At 43.5% G+C, this 15906-nt stretch overlaps 1 protein-coding gene across 1 annotated transcript; it reads left to right on the forward strand.

Moving 5' to 3' along the window:
- Nucleotides 1-10396: 10396 nt before the first annotated feature.
- On the forward strand, nucleotides 10397-14779 carry PROB1 (proline rich basic protein 1; the record flags this gene model as incomplete). The annotated part of the gene is made up of 1 exon (XM_083370800.1): nucleotides 10397-14779. The coding sequence occupies one exon, from the start codon at nucleotides 10397-10399 to the stop codon at nucleotides 14777-14779; it is 4383 nt and encodes a 1460-aa protein (XP_083226926.1).
- Nucleotides 14780-15906: the final 1127 nt, after the last annotated feature.

Genomic DNA, 15906 nt, shown 5'->3' on the forward strand with positions numbered 1-15906 from the left:
CCTGCTATTGTTTGAATATTCTATTTGATTCCTATCAAGGACCATAATTAATGGTGGGAAGGGCAATAAACCAATAAGACTATCCTATCCCAATTCATTATGTTGTGTGAAATATATGAGTAATTAAATTAGAAGTGTTGCACTAAGAAATGAGCTTCTGAATTTTTCATTACCTCTAGAAAAAGACTTGAAAAATTCTGCAAATTTGAAAAGTTCTGTAGATGAGGAAGAATCAACTAGGCAAATATTAAGAGTTAATTATGAGAAGGCAGACCTCTAATAAGAGCACTCAGTGGGTTAGGATGCTTAGCTTGTCTACCAGAAGGTCGGCAGTTTGGCGGGTCGAATCCCGAGTGCTGCGTAACAGAGTGAGCGCCTGTTACTCGTCCCAGCTTCTGCCAACCTAGCAGTTCGAAAGCAGGTAAACGTTCGAAAGTTGGAAACGACTAGCACACATGTGCAGGGGAACCTTTACCTTTAACTATTTAATATAATACTTCACAGATTATCACAAATACTTTCTAATTTTCTCTGTGTTGGAAAAGAGGTTCTTTTGATTAAGGTAATCAGCCATGTCCAGATTACATCTGGAGATATACCCTATTTTGAAGACACCATACATTGGAGAAGTAATATATTTTGGCTTAAGCTACCTCATTTACCAAACCCTATAATGTATCGGTTATAGATAGGTAACAGGGAGACAACAGAAAGTGAAAGACTATTTCTGCTCCAAACAAATAGTGAATTTCAGTTTAGTCTCCCCTGGCTCTTTTCCCAGTAAATGTCCACCACCTGGCATTTATTCCAAATTTGATCCCCATAAGTTGGTCCTCCCAGCTTACTTAGACCTTACATCCCAGATTTATATGAATAGCTGAATTGTTACGGGCGTTGAGAACAATTCTGCGTAACATTTTGGATGCTGGTTCTTGGCAATGCAGCTTCAAAACCTCAGTTAGTATATTGTGTTTGCCTTAAATTGTGGTGAGATTTACACATATACATAAACATATACATACATGCATACATACATACATACATCCCCAAGACTAAATTTAGCTCCATTAGTGAACTGATCTGACCCAGAGTATCAGTAGCATGGATTAGCACCTGCTGCTGTTCCTTTGCTGCCCCTTTAAAAAAATAAATAACATACTTTACTATAGATTCCACAAAGTGCAGCCTGTTGTGTTGCATTCCATGTGTTGTAAATTCATACACACATAAATATATTTATCTGCTGGTTGGTTTGAAGAGAAAGGAAAAAAAATCTATTTTTGTGGATATTGAATGTAAGGGATATATTATATAAGGCTTGAAAGCCATCTTTTAGCTCAAGCTGAAATCTTTCTGGTCCCCTCTTTAGGAACAAACAGATTGGATCTCCCCACTGTGAATTAACCATTTCAATCAGTGTCAGGTAAACTTCAGTAAATTATTTTGGCTACGTTTCAGTCCTGAAGTGATGTTTGGAGAATTGGCTCAATAAAGCCACATGACATTTACATGCTGAAACATTTACAAGAACTCACATTGTACTAGTAGTCCGAGTACCTTCAGTGATAATATTAAACATATTAATTTAGCAGCCACTTATTAATAGAGTTTTCGTTCTGGCACAGTTTGGAATAAACATTCAACTTTGCCACTGAGAAACATCTTTGGGGCTTGTAAATGAAAAATTAATCCATCACAGTGACAAAGCATAACAGGAGAAATTAAACAGAAGATAACGTGGAAAGTAAGTAGGAATGCTTGAAATTTCCTCAGTCCAGGTGAATAAAATTTAACCTAAGGTAATCCAAAGGGATTTTTTTAAAGCTATTTTATGAGCGTTCAAAATAGTATTAATATTGTATGCACTGTTTCCATTATTTAAAAAAGGCAAAGACTCCATCTAGTTTCAGCCAGAAAGAAGTGGCTTGCCCCTGCCTTCCAATATATACAGTATTTGTTCTTCTCAGTCTGGTTCATAGAACTGGGATTTCCACAGTCTCCCTTCCAAATGCTATTCATCTTTAGCTCCTACAGCAGGGGTGTCAAACTCAATTTCACTGAGGGCCGCATCAGCATTGCGGTTGCCCTCAGGGGGCCGGGTGGGTATGGCCAGGGTGGGCATGGCCTACTGGGTGGGCATGGCCAGCTCTACATCGTTCGCATCAAGGGTGCCTATGGGGGCCTGGGCAGGAGTGGGACAGATCTGAGGGTCTCTGGGCCAGGGCCAAGGCAGTGGGGGCCATTCCCTCAGTGTTTCCAGGATGGCTTCGCGGGCCACATGAAACCACTTCGCGGGCCGCATCCGGCCCCCAGGCCTTGTGTTTGACATGTCTGTCCTACAGCATGTCAAGGTCAGCAAGTTCTCATTACATGCTGAGATATTTACTGTAGAAAAAAGTCATTTTAAAACTTACCAAATCTATGATCAGAAAAGTGTATACAGTAATAAACAGAGATGTCACATTTTATGAAACATCTCGTTTTGACAGCACACTCCATAATTGACGTGGAGTAGCCTAAAGTGTTCAGAAATTCAGCAGCTCGCAAAGGTGCAGCCAGATTATCAATTTGTAAGCCATAGCACTGGTGACAGCAGCTATGCTTTCATGCTGAGCCATTTTTCATAACGTATCCCAGGATAAACCAGAAGGTTTTTAGAATTACAGAACCAGATTTCAAAAATGCATCTGTGTTTGCCCCAATGGGGATGTATTAAATTTCCCATTTAGGGGGGGGGGGGCAGAAAGAGCTTCACACTTTCAGCCTTTCTTTGAATGAGATAAATTTTCCTTTTTGCCATATATAAGTCAAATCCAGTACAATGAAGAGCTCTGTTAGCGAATTGGACATTTGCACTTTCAGAGCCTTTGTAGACTAAAGGAGCACAGCTTGTATGGCCTCTTCCTGCCCCACCCCATACTAGATGAATCCAATCCTCCAAGTGACAACTGTCAGGTTGAACTTGCTCTCTCAGCTGTCACAGTAGGAACATTTCCAAATGCTGTACATAGGTAAGTGGCAATTTGTTACTATTCCTATTGTTTTGCCTGGCACGAAAACCGCATGGCATCCAGGGATGAGAGTTGTTCTTAATGACCTATGATTTTCCCAGTTCAAACAATAAATCAGCTTAAATATCCACCATTGGGCTCTGAGAAAATAATAGAAGTGCAAAAACACAATAAAGGGGCAAGTAGCCAGACCAAGCTATGCCCGTTCTTTCCGTAACCAACTGTGCCAGGTTTCTCCCCTGTTCCACTGACTTGATCTGAAATTATAACGTGATTTAATTAGAGAAGATAATAGCGCCAGAAAACTCCTCACTCCATATGGAGTGTGGTTCATCTGCAGTGTTGCGGTACTCCTAAGTAGGTGATAAAAACTTTATGAGAGAGGGTCCCTGTGAAAAATGGCAGGACTTTGATGACTAGAGGTAATGCGGGGTTCCACTCTCTTGGCTTTTTGGAAATATCTGAAGACCTGGCTCTGTAGTTTTGCTTGAGGCTTGCAGAAGGCACATAAACTTGGGATTTGGTTAGGGCCTTGAAGGGCCCTCCCCCTTTTGCATCTTTAATGTTAATTATAGTATTCTACCATGTTTCCCTGAAAGTAAGGCCTAGCCCAAAAATAAGCCCTACCTTGATTTTTGGGGATAGAGCTAATATAAGTCCTACCCCAAAAATAAGCACTAGTTTGGGGGCAAGGCACATGCCTAAACAAGCTAGAGTGGGGGTGGGGGGGTGGAGCTGCCCCACCTGCCATGCACCACTTACCTTCCAGCCAGGCCTATCTTTGCCGGCCCACTTCTTCTGAGGCCTCTTCTGCAGCCAGGGCATTTCTCAGTCACAGGGCTTTTCAGAAGGCCTGTGCAGCCAAGAACTGAGCTATGGATTCAATCCGTAGCTCAGTTCTGCAAGACCTCAGCAGCTAAGCACCAAGCTATGGATTGAATCCATAGCTCGGTACTCGGCTGCTTAGGCCTTCTGGAAAGGCTTGACTGCAAAATACAGGCCGGAATGCAGCTGCAGAACTTCGGCCCCAGAAGAAGTGGACCGGCTAGTTGGGGCTGTTGGTGTTCTGTTCCAGCCTACGACCGGCCCTGTTTGAATGTCAGGGACAACCCCTTTTTATAATCAACAGGCTGGAAAAAACCCAACCAAATTTATTTACAAAGAGTTCAAACAAAAGTTAAACGAAAAGTTCAAACAAGACTTAAACCAAAAGGTTAAACGAGTTAAACAAGAATAACAGACCAGGACTCTAGCAGAAGATCTTCAAATGGTTGCCTTCAGCAACCAGCACCTCCCACACATTCCCCTTTTATCAGCAGTCCCAAGACATGGCTTCTCATTGCCTTTTCCCGAGTTGCCTCATTCCTTTCCTCTGTTCTGCTCTGCTAGATTGCCTCCTGCTCCTAGCGTCCCTGAACAGAGCCAGCTGTGGATCGTCTTCTTCCAATCCCTCATGCTCACACAGCTGAGTCTGAGGAGGAACAAGACGGGAGGGGCCTGGCTGAGAGTTCTGCAGTGCATCAGAACCTTCCTCTGACACCAAAGGCTCTCCAATCCCCCCCTCCTCTTCAGAATCGTCAGACTCAGCTGCCAAAACCACAGGCTGACGCTGAATCACAACATTCGGTGCCGGAGGTTAGTTAAGTCCTACCCCGAGACCTGGTGCCTCTTTTGGAGACAAAAAAAAGACCCTGTCTTATTTTGGGGGAAACACAGTATTTCTGTTTTAGCTGCCTCCTATTGGAATATAGTTTTTTAATACTAGCATTAATTGCAATATTCTATTTCTGTTTTAACTGCCTCCTTTTGAAACATAGTATTTATATGTTTTTTATGTTTTTAACTGTGCACTGCCCAGAGTTGCTCTGTGAGTGAGATGGGCAGCCTCTAAGTTTGACATATACGCGAAATAAATAAATAAATAAAGTGGCATGCTCTGCTTGTGACCAGATAATTGTTGAACTAGTACTGAAAAGAGCTCAATGATCATTGTTGGCTCAAGCCCTCTGTAATAATGAGGGCCAGAGGGGAGAGGAAACAATGTTTATAAGCTTATTCAACCATGCTGACTAAAGTTAATGATAATGTTCATGATAATGATGATAAAGTTAATGATAATGATAAGAAAATTTGTAAGCCGCCCTGAGTCTTCGGAGAAGGGCGGGATATAAATGGAATTTTAAAAAAAATCAGGGAGTGAAAAAGAGCATCACTTCCTTCCCTTCATAACTACATTTCTAGCCTCTGTCCAACTTGCTTGCCTTGACACATATTTCTTCTGCAAGTGGGTGTTTATGGACACTTGCTTGGTATTGCATACATCCTTCCTGCTATGCTGCTATGGGGGGGGGGCGGACAAGACTGTTCTTAGAAACTATTAACAAATACACCAAGAGACACATCAAAGGTTTTTCTGCTGGTCGGCTCTGCTGAGCAAAAGTGGCATCCCAGCAGCATTTGAATCAAGGGCTTTCCCCCAAAAGCAGCAATCACAATGGCACGTTTCTAAGATGGACTCAATTAACAATAGCTAGGAAGAGTGAATTGGGGGGTGGGGAGATTAGCAAGCAGTTTTCCAGTAGAAAAACAAATGCCTAACAGGCTGAATGGATTTGTGGGAACATAAATTTCATGCCTCTTGAAGCAATCTGATCTTCTGGCAGCAGCTCTTCAAACTTTCAGACAGACATTTTTTCAATCCTATCTGGAGACACCAGAAAGTGAGCGGGGTCTTCTCTATGCAAAGCATTTGGCCTGCTATGAAATGGAACGGAGAGGGCAGGAGTGTTCTAGCAGCAAGTGGTCACAGTGTCAACTTTCCGTCCTGACTGGAGACCAGGAATAAGGGCTAAGCGGGAGGGGATGGCTTCCAAAACTGCCTTAGTAACAAGTCAGAAGTCCCAATTTGGACATCTCACTAAACACCCTCTGAAAAGAGCTGCTGCTCTCAGGAGAAACCCAACGGGAGAGACTGAGAAGCAGAATATCAGAATACTGCATACATGTTCTTTGTTTGAACATGGGCCTCGGGGGGGAAAAATAGAAATAGAAAAAAAAAATAACCTGGAGAGTCAAAGTAGTCCAAAGACCCTTGTACAGGAGTAGGTAACCTTGGCTCTTTATGACTCGTGGACTTCAACTCCCAGAATTCCTGAGCCAGCCATGGCTCAGGAATTCTGGGAGTTGAAGTCCACAAGTCATAAAAGAGCCAAGGTTGCCTATCCCTGCCATTGCAGGATACTGGTGGACCAAATGAAGAGACCGCTTCATTTTGTGCCTACTTAATCTATGTGCTTGCCAGCTTCGGTATTTTTTTTTTTGTTTGCATTACGTCGTAGGCCATTATGGATGTTAGTATTTTGCTTCTGTGAATGTTTTCCTACGTCACTTCTTTGAAATGGGTATTTGTGCAATGCATGGGAATCGTGATTTGGATTTGAGGGCTCTGAATCGTTAATTGAGTTTGATGAGGTTTCATCAAATTGCTTTTTGTAGTGTGAATACTGGAGCAGGAATTCTCCAATTAAGGCCTCAGCTTTTCCTAGTAATTGATCTAGCTCTTTTGCCAAGCTACTTCCTCTTTTGCATTGCTACTTTATATTTTATCTTGTGACTGACCACTTCCATAATTTTGTGAATTGGAAAGCCAAATTTCCCACTATCCCAATAACAATTTTGTGACAATGCTCACAATGTGCTCTTATAATTTTGCTTGCCCTCCAAAAGTTGTTGATTTATTTGAAGTCATTCTAGTTTAGCTTGAAAATTCGTCACCAGATAATTGCAATAGCACTTAGACTTATATACCGCTTCATAATGCTTTACAGCCCTCTCTAAACGGTTTACAGAGTCAGCCTATTGCCCCCAACAATCTAGGTCCTCATTTTACAGACCTTGGAACGATGGAGGGCTGAGTCAACCTTGAGCCCCGTCAGGATTGAACTCCTGGCTGTGGGCAGCCTGCAATACTGCATTCTAACCACTGCACTACCAGACTTATTATAATAATATAATAATAGTAATGCCACCCACAGCTACACTCTAGGCACTTTACAATTTTTAAAACATTTGCAAACAAAATATAAGATAAAAACAGCCATACTCCAACCATCTACTGTCTGAGTTTAAGATTTAGTCCATCATTAGATTTTTATATATTTTTCAATCCACCTTTATTATTAACTCAATATGGCAAACATACCTAATATTCCTTCCTCCTTCGATTTACCCCACAACAACAACCCTGTGAGGAGTTGAAAGAGAAAAGGGAAGACTGGCCCCAAATCACCCACCCTCCTTTCATGTTTAAGTTGGGACTAGAACTTAGTTGCCTGGTTTCGAGATCTGCAACTTAATCATTATATTGAACTGGCTCACGCAGTGATTTTTTCTCTTCTGCTTTTGCTGCAGAACAAAGGCTTGGTACTTATATGGCTATTAACAGCAAAGCAATGGAAACCCAATTTCCTCATTTCCTTTTACCGGTACATTTCTTTCTCCTCATGGTTCACAGATGGAAGCCCATCTGACCTAAAGCTCCCTTTCACCAGCACACAATCATGTAAATAACAAAGAATAACCCAAATGTCTTCTAGGTAATCTTGCTAGAAAAAAAATAGGCCTTTTAATGTTTTCCTTTCGATGTGTAACAGGAGAGAGAAGGGACATTTCTTGATTTCACAGAGCCCTCAGAAACAAGGCTAAAGTCAACATTGGCAGTGTAAGAGGAGGAGAAGAGGCTGGAGGTGCATGAAGTAGCTTCTGCAAGCTCATTGCCATGCAGAATCACCAGATGGAGAAGACACAGTGGGGAAAATTATGCCCTGGGCTTCAGGTATAGCAAAATAACAGTGTTGGAAGGGACCTAGGAGGTCTAGACCAAAGGTCTCCAATCTTTCTGGGCTTGCGGCCCGGAGGGAAGGAGAGCAGCTTCCAAATTGGTGCACGCGCACGCACACACACAAACAGGGCCACGCGCACTGGGGCAGCACTAGTGGCCCTGTTCACGCATCTGGCATGTGCTGGCACTGTGCGCATGCACGAATGGCCACGCACCCCTGTGGCAGCTAGCGGCCCCATTCGCGCATGCGCAAACAGGGCCCACACACCTACCCGGGGCTAGCAGCCCCGTTTGCACCCGTGTGCATGCGCAAATGGGGCTGGAGGCACTAGCACGGGTGCGGAGGAGTGCATTCTCACACATGTGTGCACCATTTCCGCATCCTGCTGGCCAAAAGCCACGGCCCATAGGCTGGGGACCTCTGGTCTAGTCCAACCCCTTGCTCAAGCAGGCCACTATACCATTCCCAACAAGTGGCTGTCCAATCTCTTTTTAAAGAGCCTTGGTGGAGCAGTGGGCTAATGCCTCCTTAAGTAACACCAGCTGCCTGCAATTAGTGCAGGTTCGCATCCCACCAGGCTCAAGGTTGATTCAGCCTTCCATCCTTCCGAGGTAGGTAAAATGAGGACCCAGATTGTTGGGGGCAATTAAGCTGACTTTGTAATAATGCCGCTTGGGGTGTGTGTGAAAGCCCTAATAAGCAGGCATATACATAGAATGAAGGCTACTGCTAAGCTTGTAAACCGCCCTGAGTCTTCGCAGAAGGGCGGGATATAAATGGAATTAAAATAAATAAATAAATAAATAAATACTTCCAGTGATGAAGTATCTACAGCTTCTGAAGGCAAGCTGTTCCACTGGTTAATTGTTCTCAGTGTTAGAAAGTTTCTTCTTAATTGCAGGTTGCTTCTCTTATTGATTAGTTTCCATCCATCCATTGTTTCTTGTCTTGCCTTCTGGAGCTTTGGAAAATAGGTTAACAGAATATAGGTAGTCCTCGACTTGCAACAGTTCATTTAGTGACTCTTCAGTTACAACGGCACTGAAAAAAGTGTCTTATGACCATATTTCGCAGTTACAACCTTTGCAGCCTCTCCACGATCATGTGATCAAAATTCATATTTGGTTCGTATTTATGATGGTTGTAGTAGCCCGGGGTCATGTGATCCCCTTTTGCGACCTTCTGACAAGCAAAGTCAAGGGGGAAGCCAGATCCACTTAACAGCCGGGTTACTAACTTATCAACTGCAGTGATTCACTTAACAACTGAGGCAAGAAAGATCGTAAAATGAGGCAAGACTCACTTAACAAATGTCTCACCTAACAACAGAAATTTGGGGCTCAATCGTGGTCGTAAGTTGAGGATTACCCATAACAGAATAACAGAGTTGGAAGAGACCTTGGAGGTCTTCTAGTCCAACCCCCTGTTCAGGCAGGAATCCTTATACCATTTCAGACAAGTGGTTGTCCAATTTTTTATTAAAAGCTTCCAGTGTTGGAGCACCCATAATGACTGAGGGCAAGCCATTTCACTGGTTAATTTTTCTCGCTGTTAGGAAATTTCTCCTTAGTTCTAGGTTTGTTCTCTTCTTGGTTAGTTTCCACTCATTGTTTCTTGTCTTGCTTCTGGTGCTTTGGAAAATAAGTTGACCCCTCTCTTCTTTATGGCAACCCCTTAGATATTGGAACACTGCTATCCTGTCACCCCTAGTCCTTCTTTTCACTAGACTAGCCAGACTGTTCATCTTCAGGATGACTTGCTAATAGAGTGGATGATGTGCAGTGGAATTCCTTGACTCACTTTACTCACAGCCATAACCTTATTCATGGACATTTCAGATATTTAAGGACAGAGCTGGCAGGGACTTTTTAAACTATCCCATGACAACATACTTGCAGACACTTACCCCTTTGTTCTCACACTACTATTTTATGCAACTGTATGCATATGAAATTAACACCATTCAAAAGCTAACATTTCTTATAACGTTTAATGGGTTGCAAGCCTAAGATTCTGGCAGTTACCGTAATTTTACGTTAACTCATTAAATTATGGGTAGCAGATGTTCTGCAAAGTGTTCACTTTTCAGAATAGGTTGCATTTTGAAACCAGCCTTTACATTTTGACATGTGTGATGTTGTGCATTCCTCTCTCTCTCTCTCTCTCTCTCTCTCTCTCTCTCTCTCTCTCTCTCTCTCTCTCCCTCTCCCTCTCCCTCTCCCTCTCCCTCTCCCTCTCCCTCCCCCAAGCAATCAGATGCTAGCGCTGACATTTCTGTTTGTGTGCTGTTTTTATAGCACACTGTTTAGCTGTGTGTGCTTGTGTGTCTATGTGTTTCTATTTTCTCAGCACGGTTTGAAAAGCCACATGACCCAGGCAAGGATTTGGCCTTTCTTCTCATGACAGGATTAAAGACAGGGGGAGTGGAGGTGGGACCTGGGCTTCAATTAGAAGATCAGGTTCTCAGGCTTGAGTGGGAAGAGTTCCAGATGCACTCAGGATGAAAAAAGGACCCAATCTTCTATTGTCTCATTACAGACTCGTATGGTCTCCACAGCACCAAAGATGTTCTCCTCTTTGACAAGTAAGAGCCCACTTTCTTTCCAGCCTGAGGGACTTAATGAAGAAAAGCTTAGCAACTACAGCGGCAGAGTCTACTCAGCCCTGGAGAAAGAAGAGAGCCATGTTGTTTCTGGCCATTGCACCTCCGACACCTCTAGCTCTTATCGTTCAGCACCGAGCTCAGAAGAGGCCGAGAGTTTTAAGGACTGCATTGAATACTTGGAAGAAGCTGGAGGGGACCGAACCATGCCATGCACTTACTGTGACGCGGAATATGAACAAGCATTGTTGATCCTCTCTGCAGATCAGACAAAACTTGCTGGCAAAAGCAGAAGCTCCACAGCTGTTGCCAGACAACCCCACAAGACTTCGAATGATTTCGGCAACTCTTACCAAAGGAAAGGAAATAGTTCTTCGGCAACTTCTGGAGACATTCAGGTTCATTTCCCCCCAAATAAGAGCAAGACTTTAGGAGGCTCAGTGCCAGTCCAAGGGGCGAGAGTGCAGGCAGACCTCCCTAATGCTATAAAAGATCGAAACTGGAGAGACAAACTCTGTTCCAGTGGTAAGGAAAGCCAACAGGTTCAAATGTCAATCAAAGCTAATAATAGCTCAGATCCAGTATGCGGTAGAGGAATGGGTCTAGTCACTTCAAGGCTGCAGTCAGGAGACAGCAGCAGATCTAAACACTTGGATCATCCTGCACAATTCAGTGCTGATAAATCCAAGGAAATGCCCAGTGCTCGCAAGCTGAAGAAGAGCAGCCTTGGCAGTCGACCTCACGGTCCTGTAAGTAGCCAACCGGCATGCCCCAGATATTTTTTTGAAAATTCAAGTGTTTTGAGTGATTCCGAGGAGGCTGATAACGAAGTGGAAAAGCTCACCGCCGGGTCTTTCCAGAGCCTCTCGTGTCCCCAAGGCAGTTACCTAGATATGTATAGTTCTAGTAATGGGACGTCATCCAGCCTGTCCAATTCCTTGCCAGAAGACTGGAATGGAATGAACAGGTGGCCGGCGTGCAGTGATCCGAGGAAAACAATGGTGGTTGGTCACAGCAAAGGAAACTGGCCATTCCCACTGCCAGGCAAAGCCCCAGAAACAGAACTGCTCAGTGGGGTCCTGGGGAAGGAACATTTTGAGTGCACTGATCTCAGACAAGAGAATGCAGATGGCAAAAAAAGCCTGTCTAAAAAGAGAATGGTACCCAAACGCCAGATCCAGTTGAGACGTAAGGACAAGGAGACAGGCTTTTGCGCTCCCGGGGAGCCTGCGTCCATGCAGTCATTCACACAGCCAAGGAAAGACTCGTCTGCAAAGGGGAGGAATATTAGTGATGAGTTTCGGATAAATTATAAGCAGTTTCTAAAAGCAGCTTCTCTAGGCAATGCTTATAGCAAGACTAGGCTGGCTTCAGATCTGGTGAAAAATGTCTTAGCTAAAAAATTGCAATATGAGCAAAGGATTAAAATGGAACAAGTGTCCATCCAGGACAGCTCACCCTCCTCGGTCCCTTCCTCCATCAGTACCGATCTCCAGGGGGATAGCTTAGAAGGCAAGTCAAGTTCTTTGTCCAAATCCGATTGCAGTTTCTCAACTGAGGATGTGCAGAGCCATTCCACCCCGAGTGAGCGGTCTGAATCTATTGCTATCAGTGAGGACAGCAGAAATGCCTTAAGGCCAACCAAGGGAGTTGTGCTTAACAAGCAGCTGAGAGAGAATGTCTACAAGCTGAAGAATACATTTAATGAGCTGAATGAGAGAATGAAGTACAGAGAAGACACTCCGTTGAACAGACTCCCTGTCTTGGCTGAAGATGGGGTGAACGTGCTAGAATCGAGCAACGTCGGAAAACAGGCCTCTGGGGAAAGACAGGAATATTGGAGAGCCCGAGCTGTGTTTGAGGCCATGCAGGATGACCCCAAAACCTTGCCTCTGGTTCCCAAATTTGCAAAGTCACAAAAGCCATGGCCAAATCTGAAGCAGCGAGCTATCCAGCAAAAGAGGACCCTGTATTCCAAAGAAGATACCTTTCCTTCAAGCCTTGCAGTACCAAAAGATACCTCTAGGAACACCTTCATATCCAAAACTAAAGAAATGAAACTCATCCCACAGATGAAGCAGAGTGTTCCCAATGCCTTCCGTCCCACGACTTGGGACAGAGGTTTCACCACCAAGAGGATGCCTACATTTCAGAGCATGAAACTGTCCTCAATCATTGTTCCAGCTTCTGGCAAATTCCACAACACTGGAAGACTCGATTGTCCTAAGGCATCTTTCACCGAGGGAAGGAGTCGTATGCCAGACAAAGGGAACGTAAGGACACATCAATCCAGAGACGTAAGAAAAATAGTGAAAGAGACTTCCAACCTGGGCTTTAAATCCACCGATGATTCCAGTGCTGACCAGAGTTCTTGTGCAGAAAAACCCGAAAACGACAACTTAACTGGGTTTCCAAAGGAATCCACTGCCATCTCTCCTCTCTTCATACACTGCACCTCAATATGTAGGAAAGACTATGTACCGGCAGGAAGTCACACGCAGGAGATAAAGCAAGATCAAACCGAAGGCTTGGATATGTCAACACTTTCTCTCCAGGAGGCCAGGACAAAGGAGTCCAGTGACAATTCTCATCCCATAGTATCAAACAAATGCTCAGCAATAGGTGACTCTGGGATGCATATTACTACAATTCAGTCCAAGAAGTTAGCTGTCAAAAATAAAGAATTTCAGCCCCTTATTGACAAGAAACCAGTACTTTGCCAGAGGAGCGAGTTAAATGTCAGACCTGCTTCCACACCCACCAAGAAAGAATCTCAGCTTAATATTAAAGTGAACAGTTCTATCTCCAAGCCACCGCACACCACAGCAACTGGTTATTTCCCCTGTGTGGGTTATTCTACGGTCGATGATAGGACAAACAAAAAAAACCAGCCCCAGTTTCATCACAGCCTCTTAAGGGAAAATAAAGCTGTTGCTTCATCGGAGATCATTGTGATTCCACCATCTGCCTATGTCCAGGAAATCTCAATGAGGGAGAATAATTGTTCAACCAGAAGTCGTATGCTGGACCCTTGCAAAGGACAAGAAGCTGAATCGTCCTATCAGAAACATCGATCCTGTGAAACCCTTTCGGTGGGTCCCAAAGATGGCAAAGGTTACTCTGTCCTTTCTAAAGAAGAAAATATATTTTCCGACTCTCTGCCATCCTGTGTAAATTATAGGCACTCACAAGCTACCCGAGCTCCAGGCATAAATACTCCAAACTTGCAGATGCAAACTCCGGCAAATAATCAATATGTTGATAGAATATATGAAACAACAGCATTGGAAGACAGAAAACCCTCAGACAGCCACCACAGAATACATTCAGAAAGTATAATTTCAGATAATCCATTAACAGCAAGAGAGTATATGGAGGGAATCAAGCTTGTGTCGAATTCAGTGTTTACCCCAAAATCCTCTGGTGAAAAGGTCCACGACTCTGGATGTGATTATTTTAATAACAGCCATCAGGCAACAAATGAACAGTATTTTTCTACCACCCAAGCTGACAACACAAATTACTTAACTATTCCTGTGAAAACACATCCATCTGAGCCAGACCCTAAGCAGTTGCCACCTTTGCACATGGATAACACTTCATTCACCTCCAACATTTCTTTCCAGCCAGGAATAGACCTATCCGGAAATAAAATGAGCAATGAATTTTTCCCACCAAAACAAATGGAGAGGAAAACTCCCTCTGATAATTTGTTATACAGTGCCCCGTGCCTTGAGCAACTCCCCCTAAGACATGACGAGTCCCCCAGTTTCACAAGAAGAAATGAAAGAGTTTCACCTTTGGGTAAAAGTGCTCCAAGCCCCACAAGACATTTTGCTGCCCCTCTACAGGCACCTCGAAAAATGCTGGTTGATCCCGAGAGTGGAAAATGCTATTATGTAGAATCCCCAAGACAACCTCAGTTGAAGATGCTTTATGACCCAGAGACAGGGCAATACATTGAAGTGTTAATACCACCAACTCCTCTGCCCTCACACAGTGGACTTTACCAGCCGCCTTTTCCATCAATGGTCGTGAATCCAGGAATTTATGGTCAACCTTACATGACATATTCTGGATGTCCAGGTTTCCCCCCTCCACCTGCACCACCTGGCCCTCTGGATCTCCAAGACCAACCACCTGTTCAAGAAAACGCAAACTTTAGTGATGGTTTTAGCCATTTTGCAAAGCATGAAGCTCCTTCAGCTTCTGATGGCAACTATATGGAAAGTTTATATTATATTCCCACTGGGATGAATTCGAGTCCTAATCCTAGCCAAGCTTTATATTCTCCTACAAGTTCTGCTCCCTTGCCTAGGATGTGATATGCAATGAAACAAACATTTCTGCCAAAAACTGGTTTGGTTTCCCCCCGCCCCCGATCCTCCTTCTCCTCCTTCTCCTAAATGTCAAGCCAAATCTCTCTGCCTGACTCTTGGAAAAGAATGTGGCAGGAAAGTTGGTTGCCTTTGGTTCAGTTTATTAATTTGTTGGGTTCTGAAGAATTCAAGAGGTAATGGGAAACCGTGCCGCATTACGCACACTTCACTTCCTTGATAAATGTATTTTGTCAATAATAGGCCACATTCTGGTGCTGACTGAACCCAATGGGAGTTTTGGCTTTTCCAACAGAAGGATCAGGATTAGCCTGCAAGGTTTTCATTTACAACACTCAGTTTGCTTCTTGAGGTGTGTTATAACAGTGTAGTATTCTAAATGTCAATCCTGCTCCTGAGGAATCCAGTTGTTCACAACCTTTGACTCTTCTGTAGAAATTAGATGTTCATTCAGTCAATATTATGGACAAATCACCAATAGTTACAGGCATCATTGTTTCTGACCGGTATTCCATTTCAGCCATTAGAGTTCAGTCAATTAGTAAAGCTTTGTTATGAGGACCGCAAGACCATCTGGGTTGGACCACCTGAGAGAAAGCATGGATCCTCCCCTGAGCTTCATCTTTGCCAGAACTCTGTATGAGAAAGACAGATCTGGTGACTTCACCCTTGGTAAGTAGCACAATAGAAATAGTATATAAAAAGGGGGGGGCTATTTGTAGGGAGATGGCAAAAGGCATCATGTATGACATCACATGTGCAAGGATATCACACAAATAATATCAGTTAAGAAATTTGTGTCATTTTTACGATGACATCGTATTTCATGAGACCTCCTCATGGCTAGTACTGAAGGACTAAGTGAGAAATGCCAGTACTAGTATACCAGAAGGGAGACTAATCCTTGCCAATAGACAGGAGAGAGTTTGTTTATTGTGTGATTAACAGAGCAGGTAAACATCTGACTTCACACATCATGGTTTGGTTTTGCCTTAACATAATTTAAAAGCAAGTTATAGCTTATGAAGCCAATGTAAGAAAGATGACTAACACAGGATAACCAAGCACAAAGGCAGAAAAAATGCTTGCTCCTTTAATAATTACTGTATGTAGGA

Source organism: Vipera ursinii, assembly GCF_947247035.1.
Source record: "Vipera ursinii genome assembly, chromosome: 1".
Lineage (NCBI taxonomy): Eukaryota > Metazoa > Chordata > Lepidosauria > Squamata > Viperidae > Vipera > Vipera ursinii.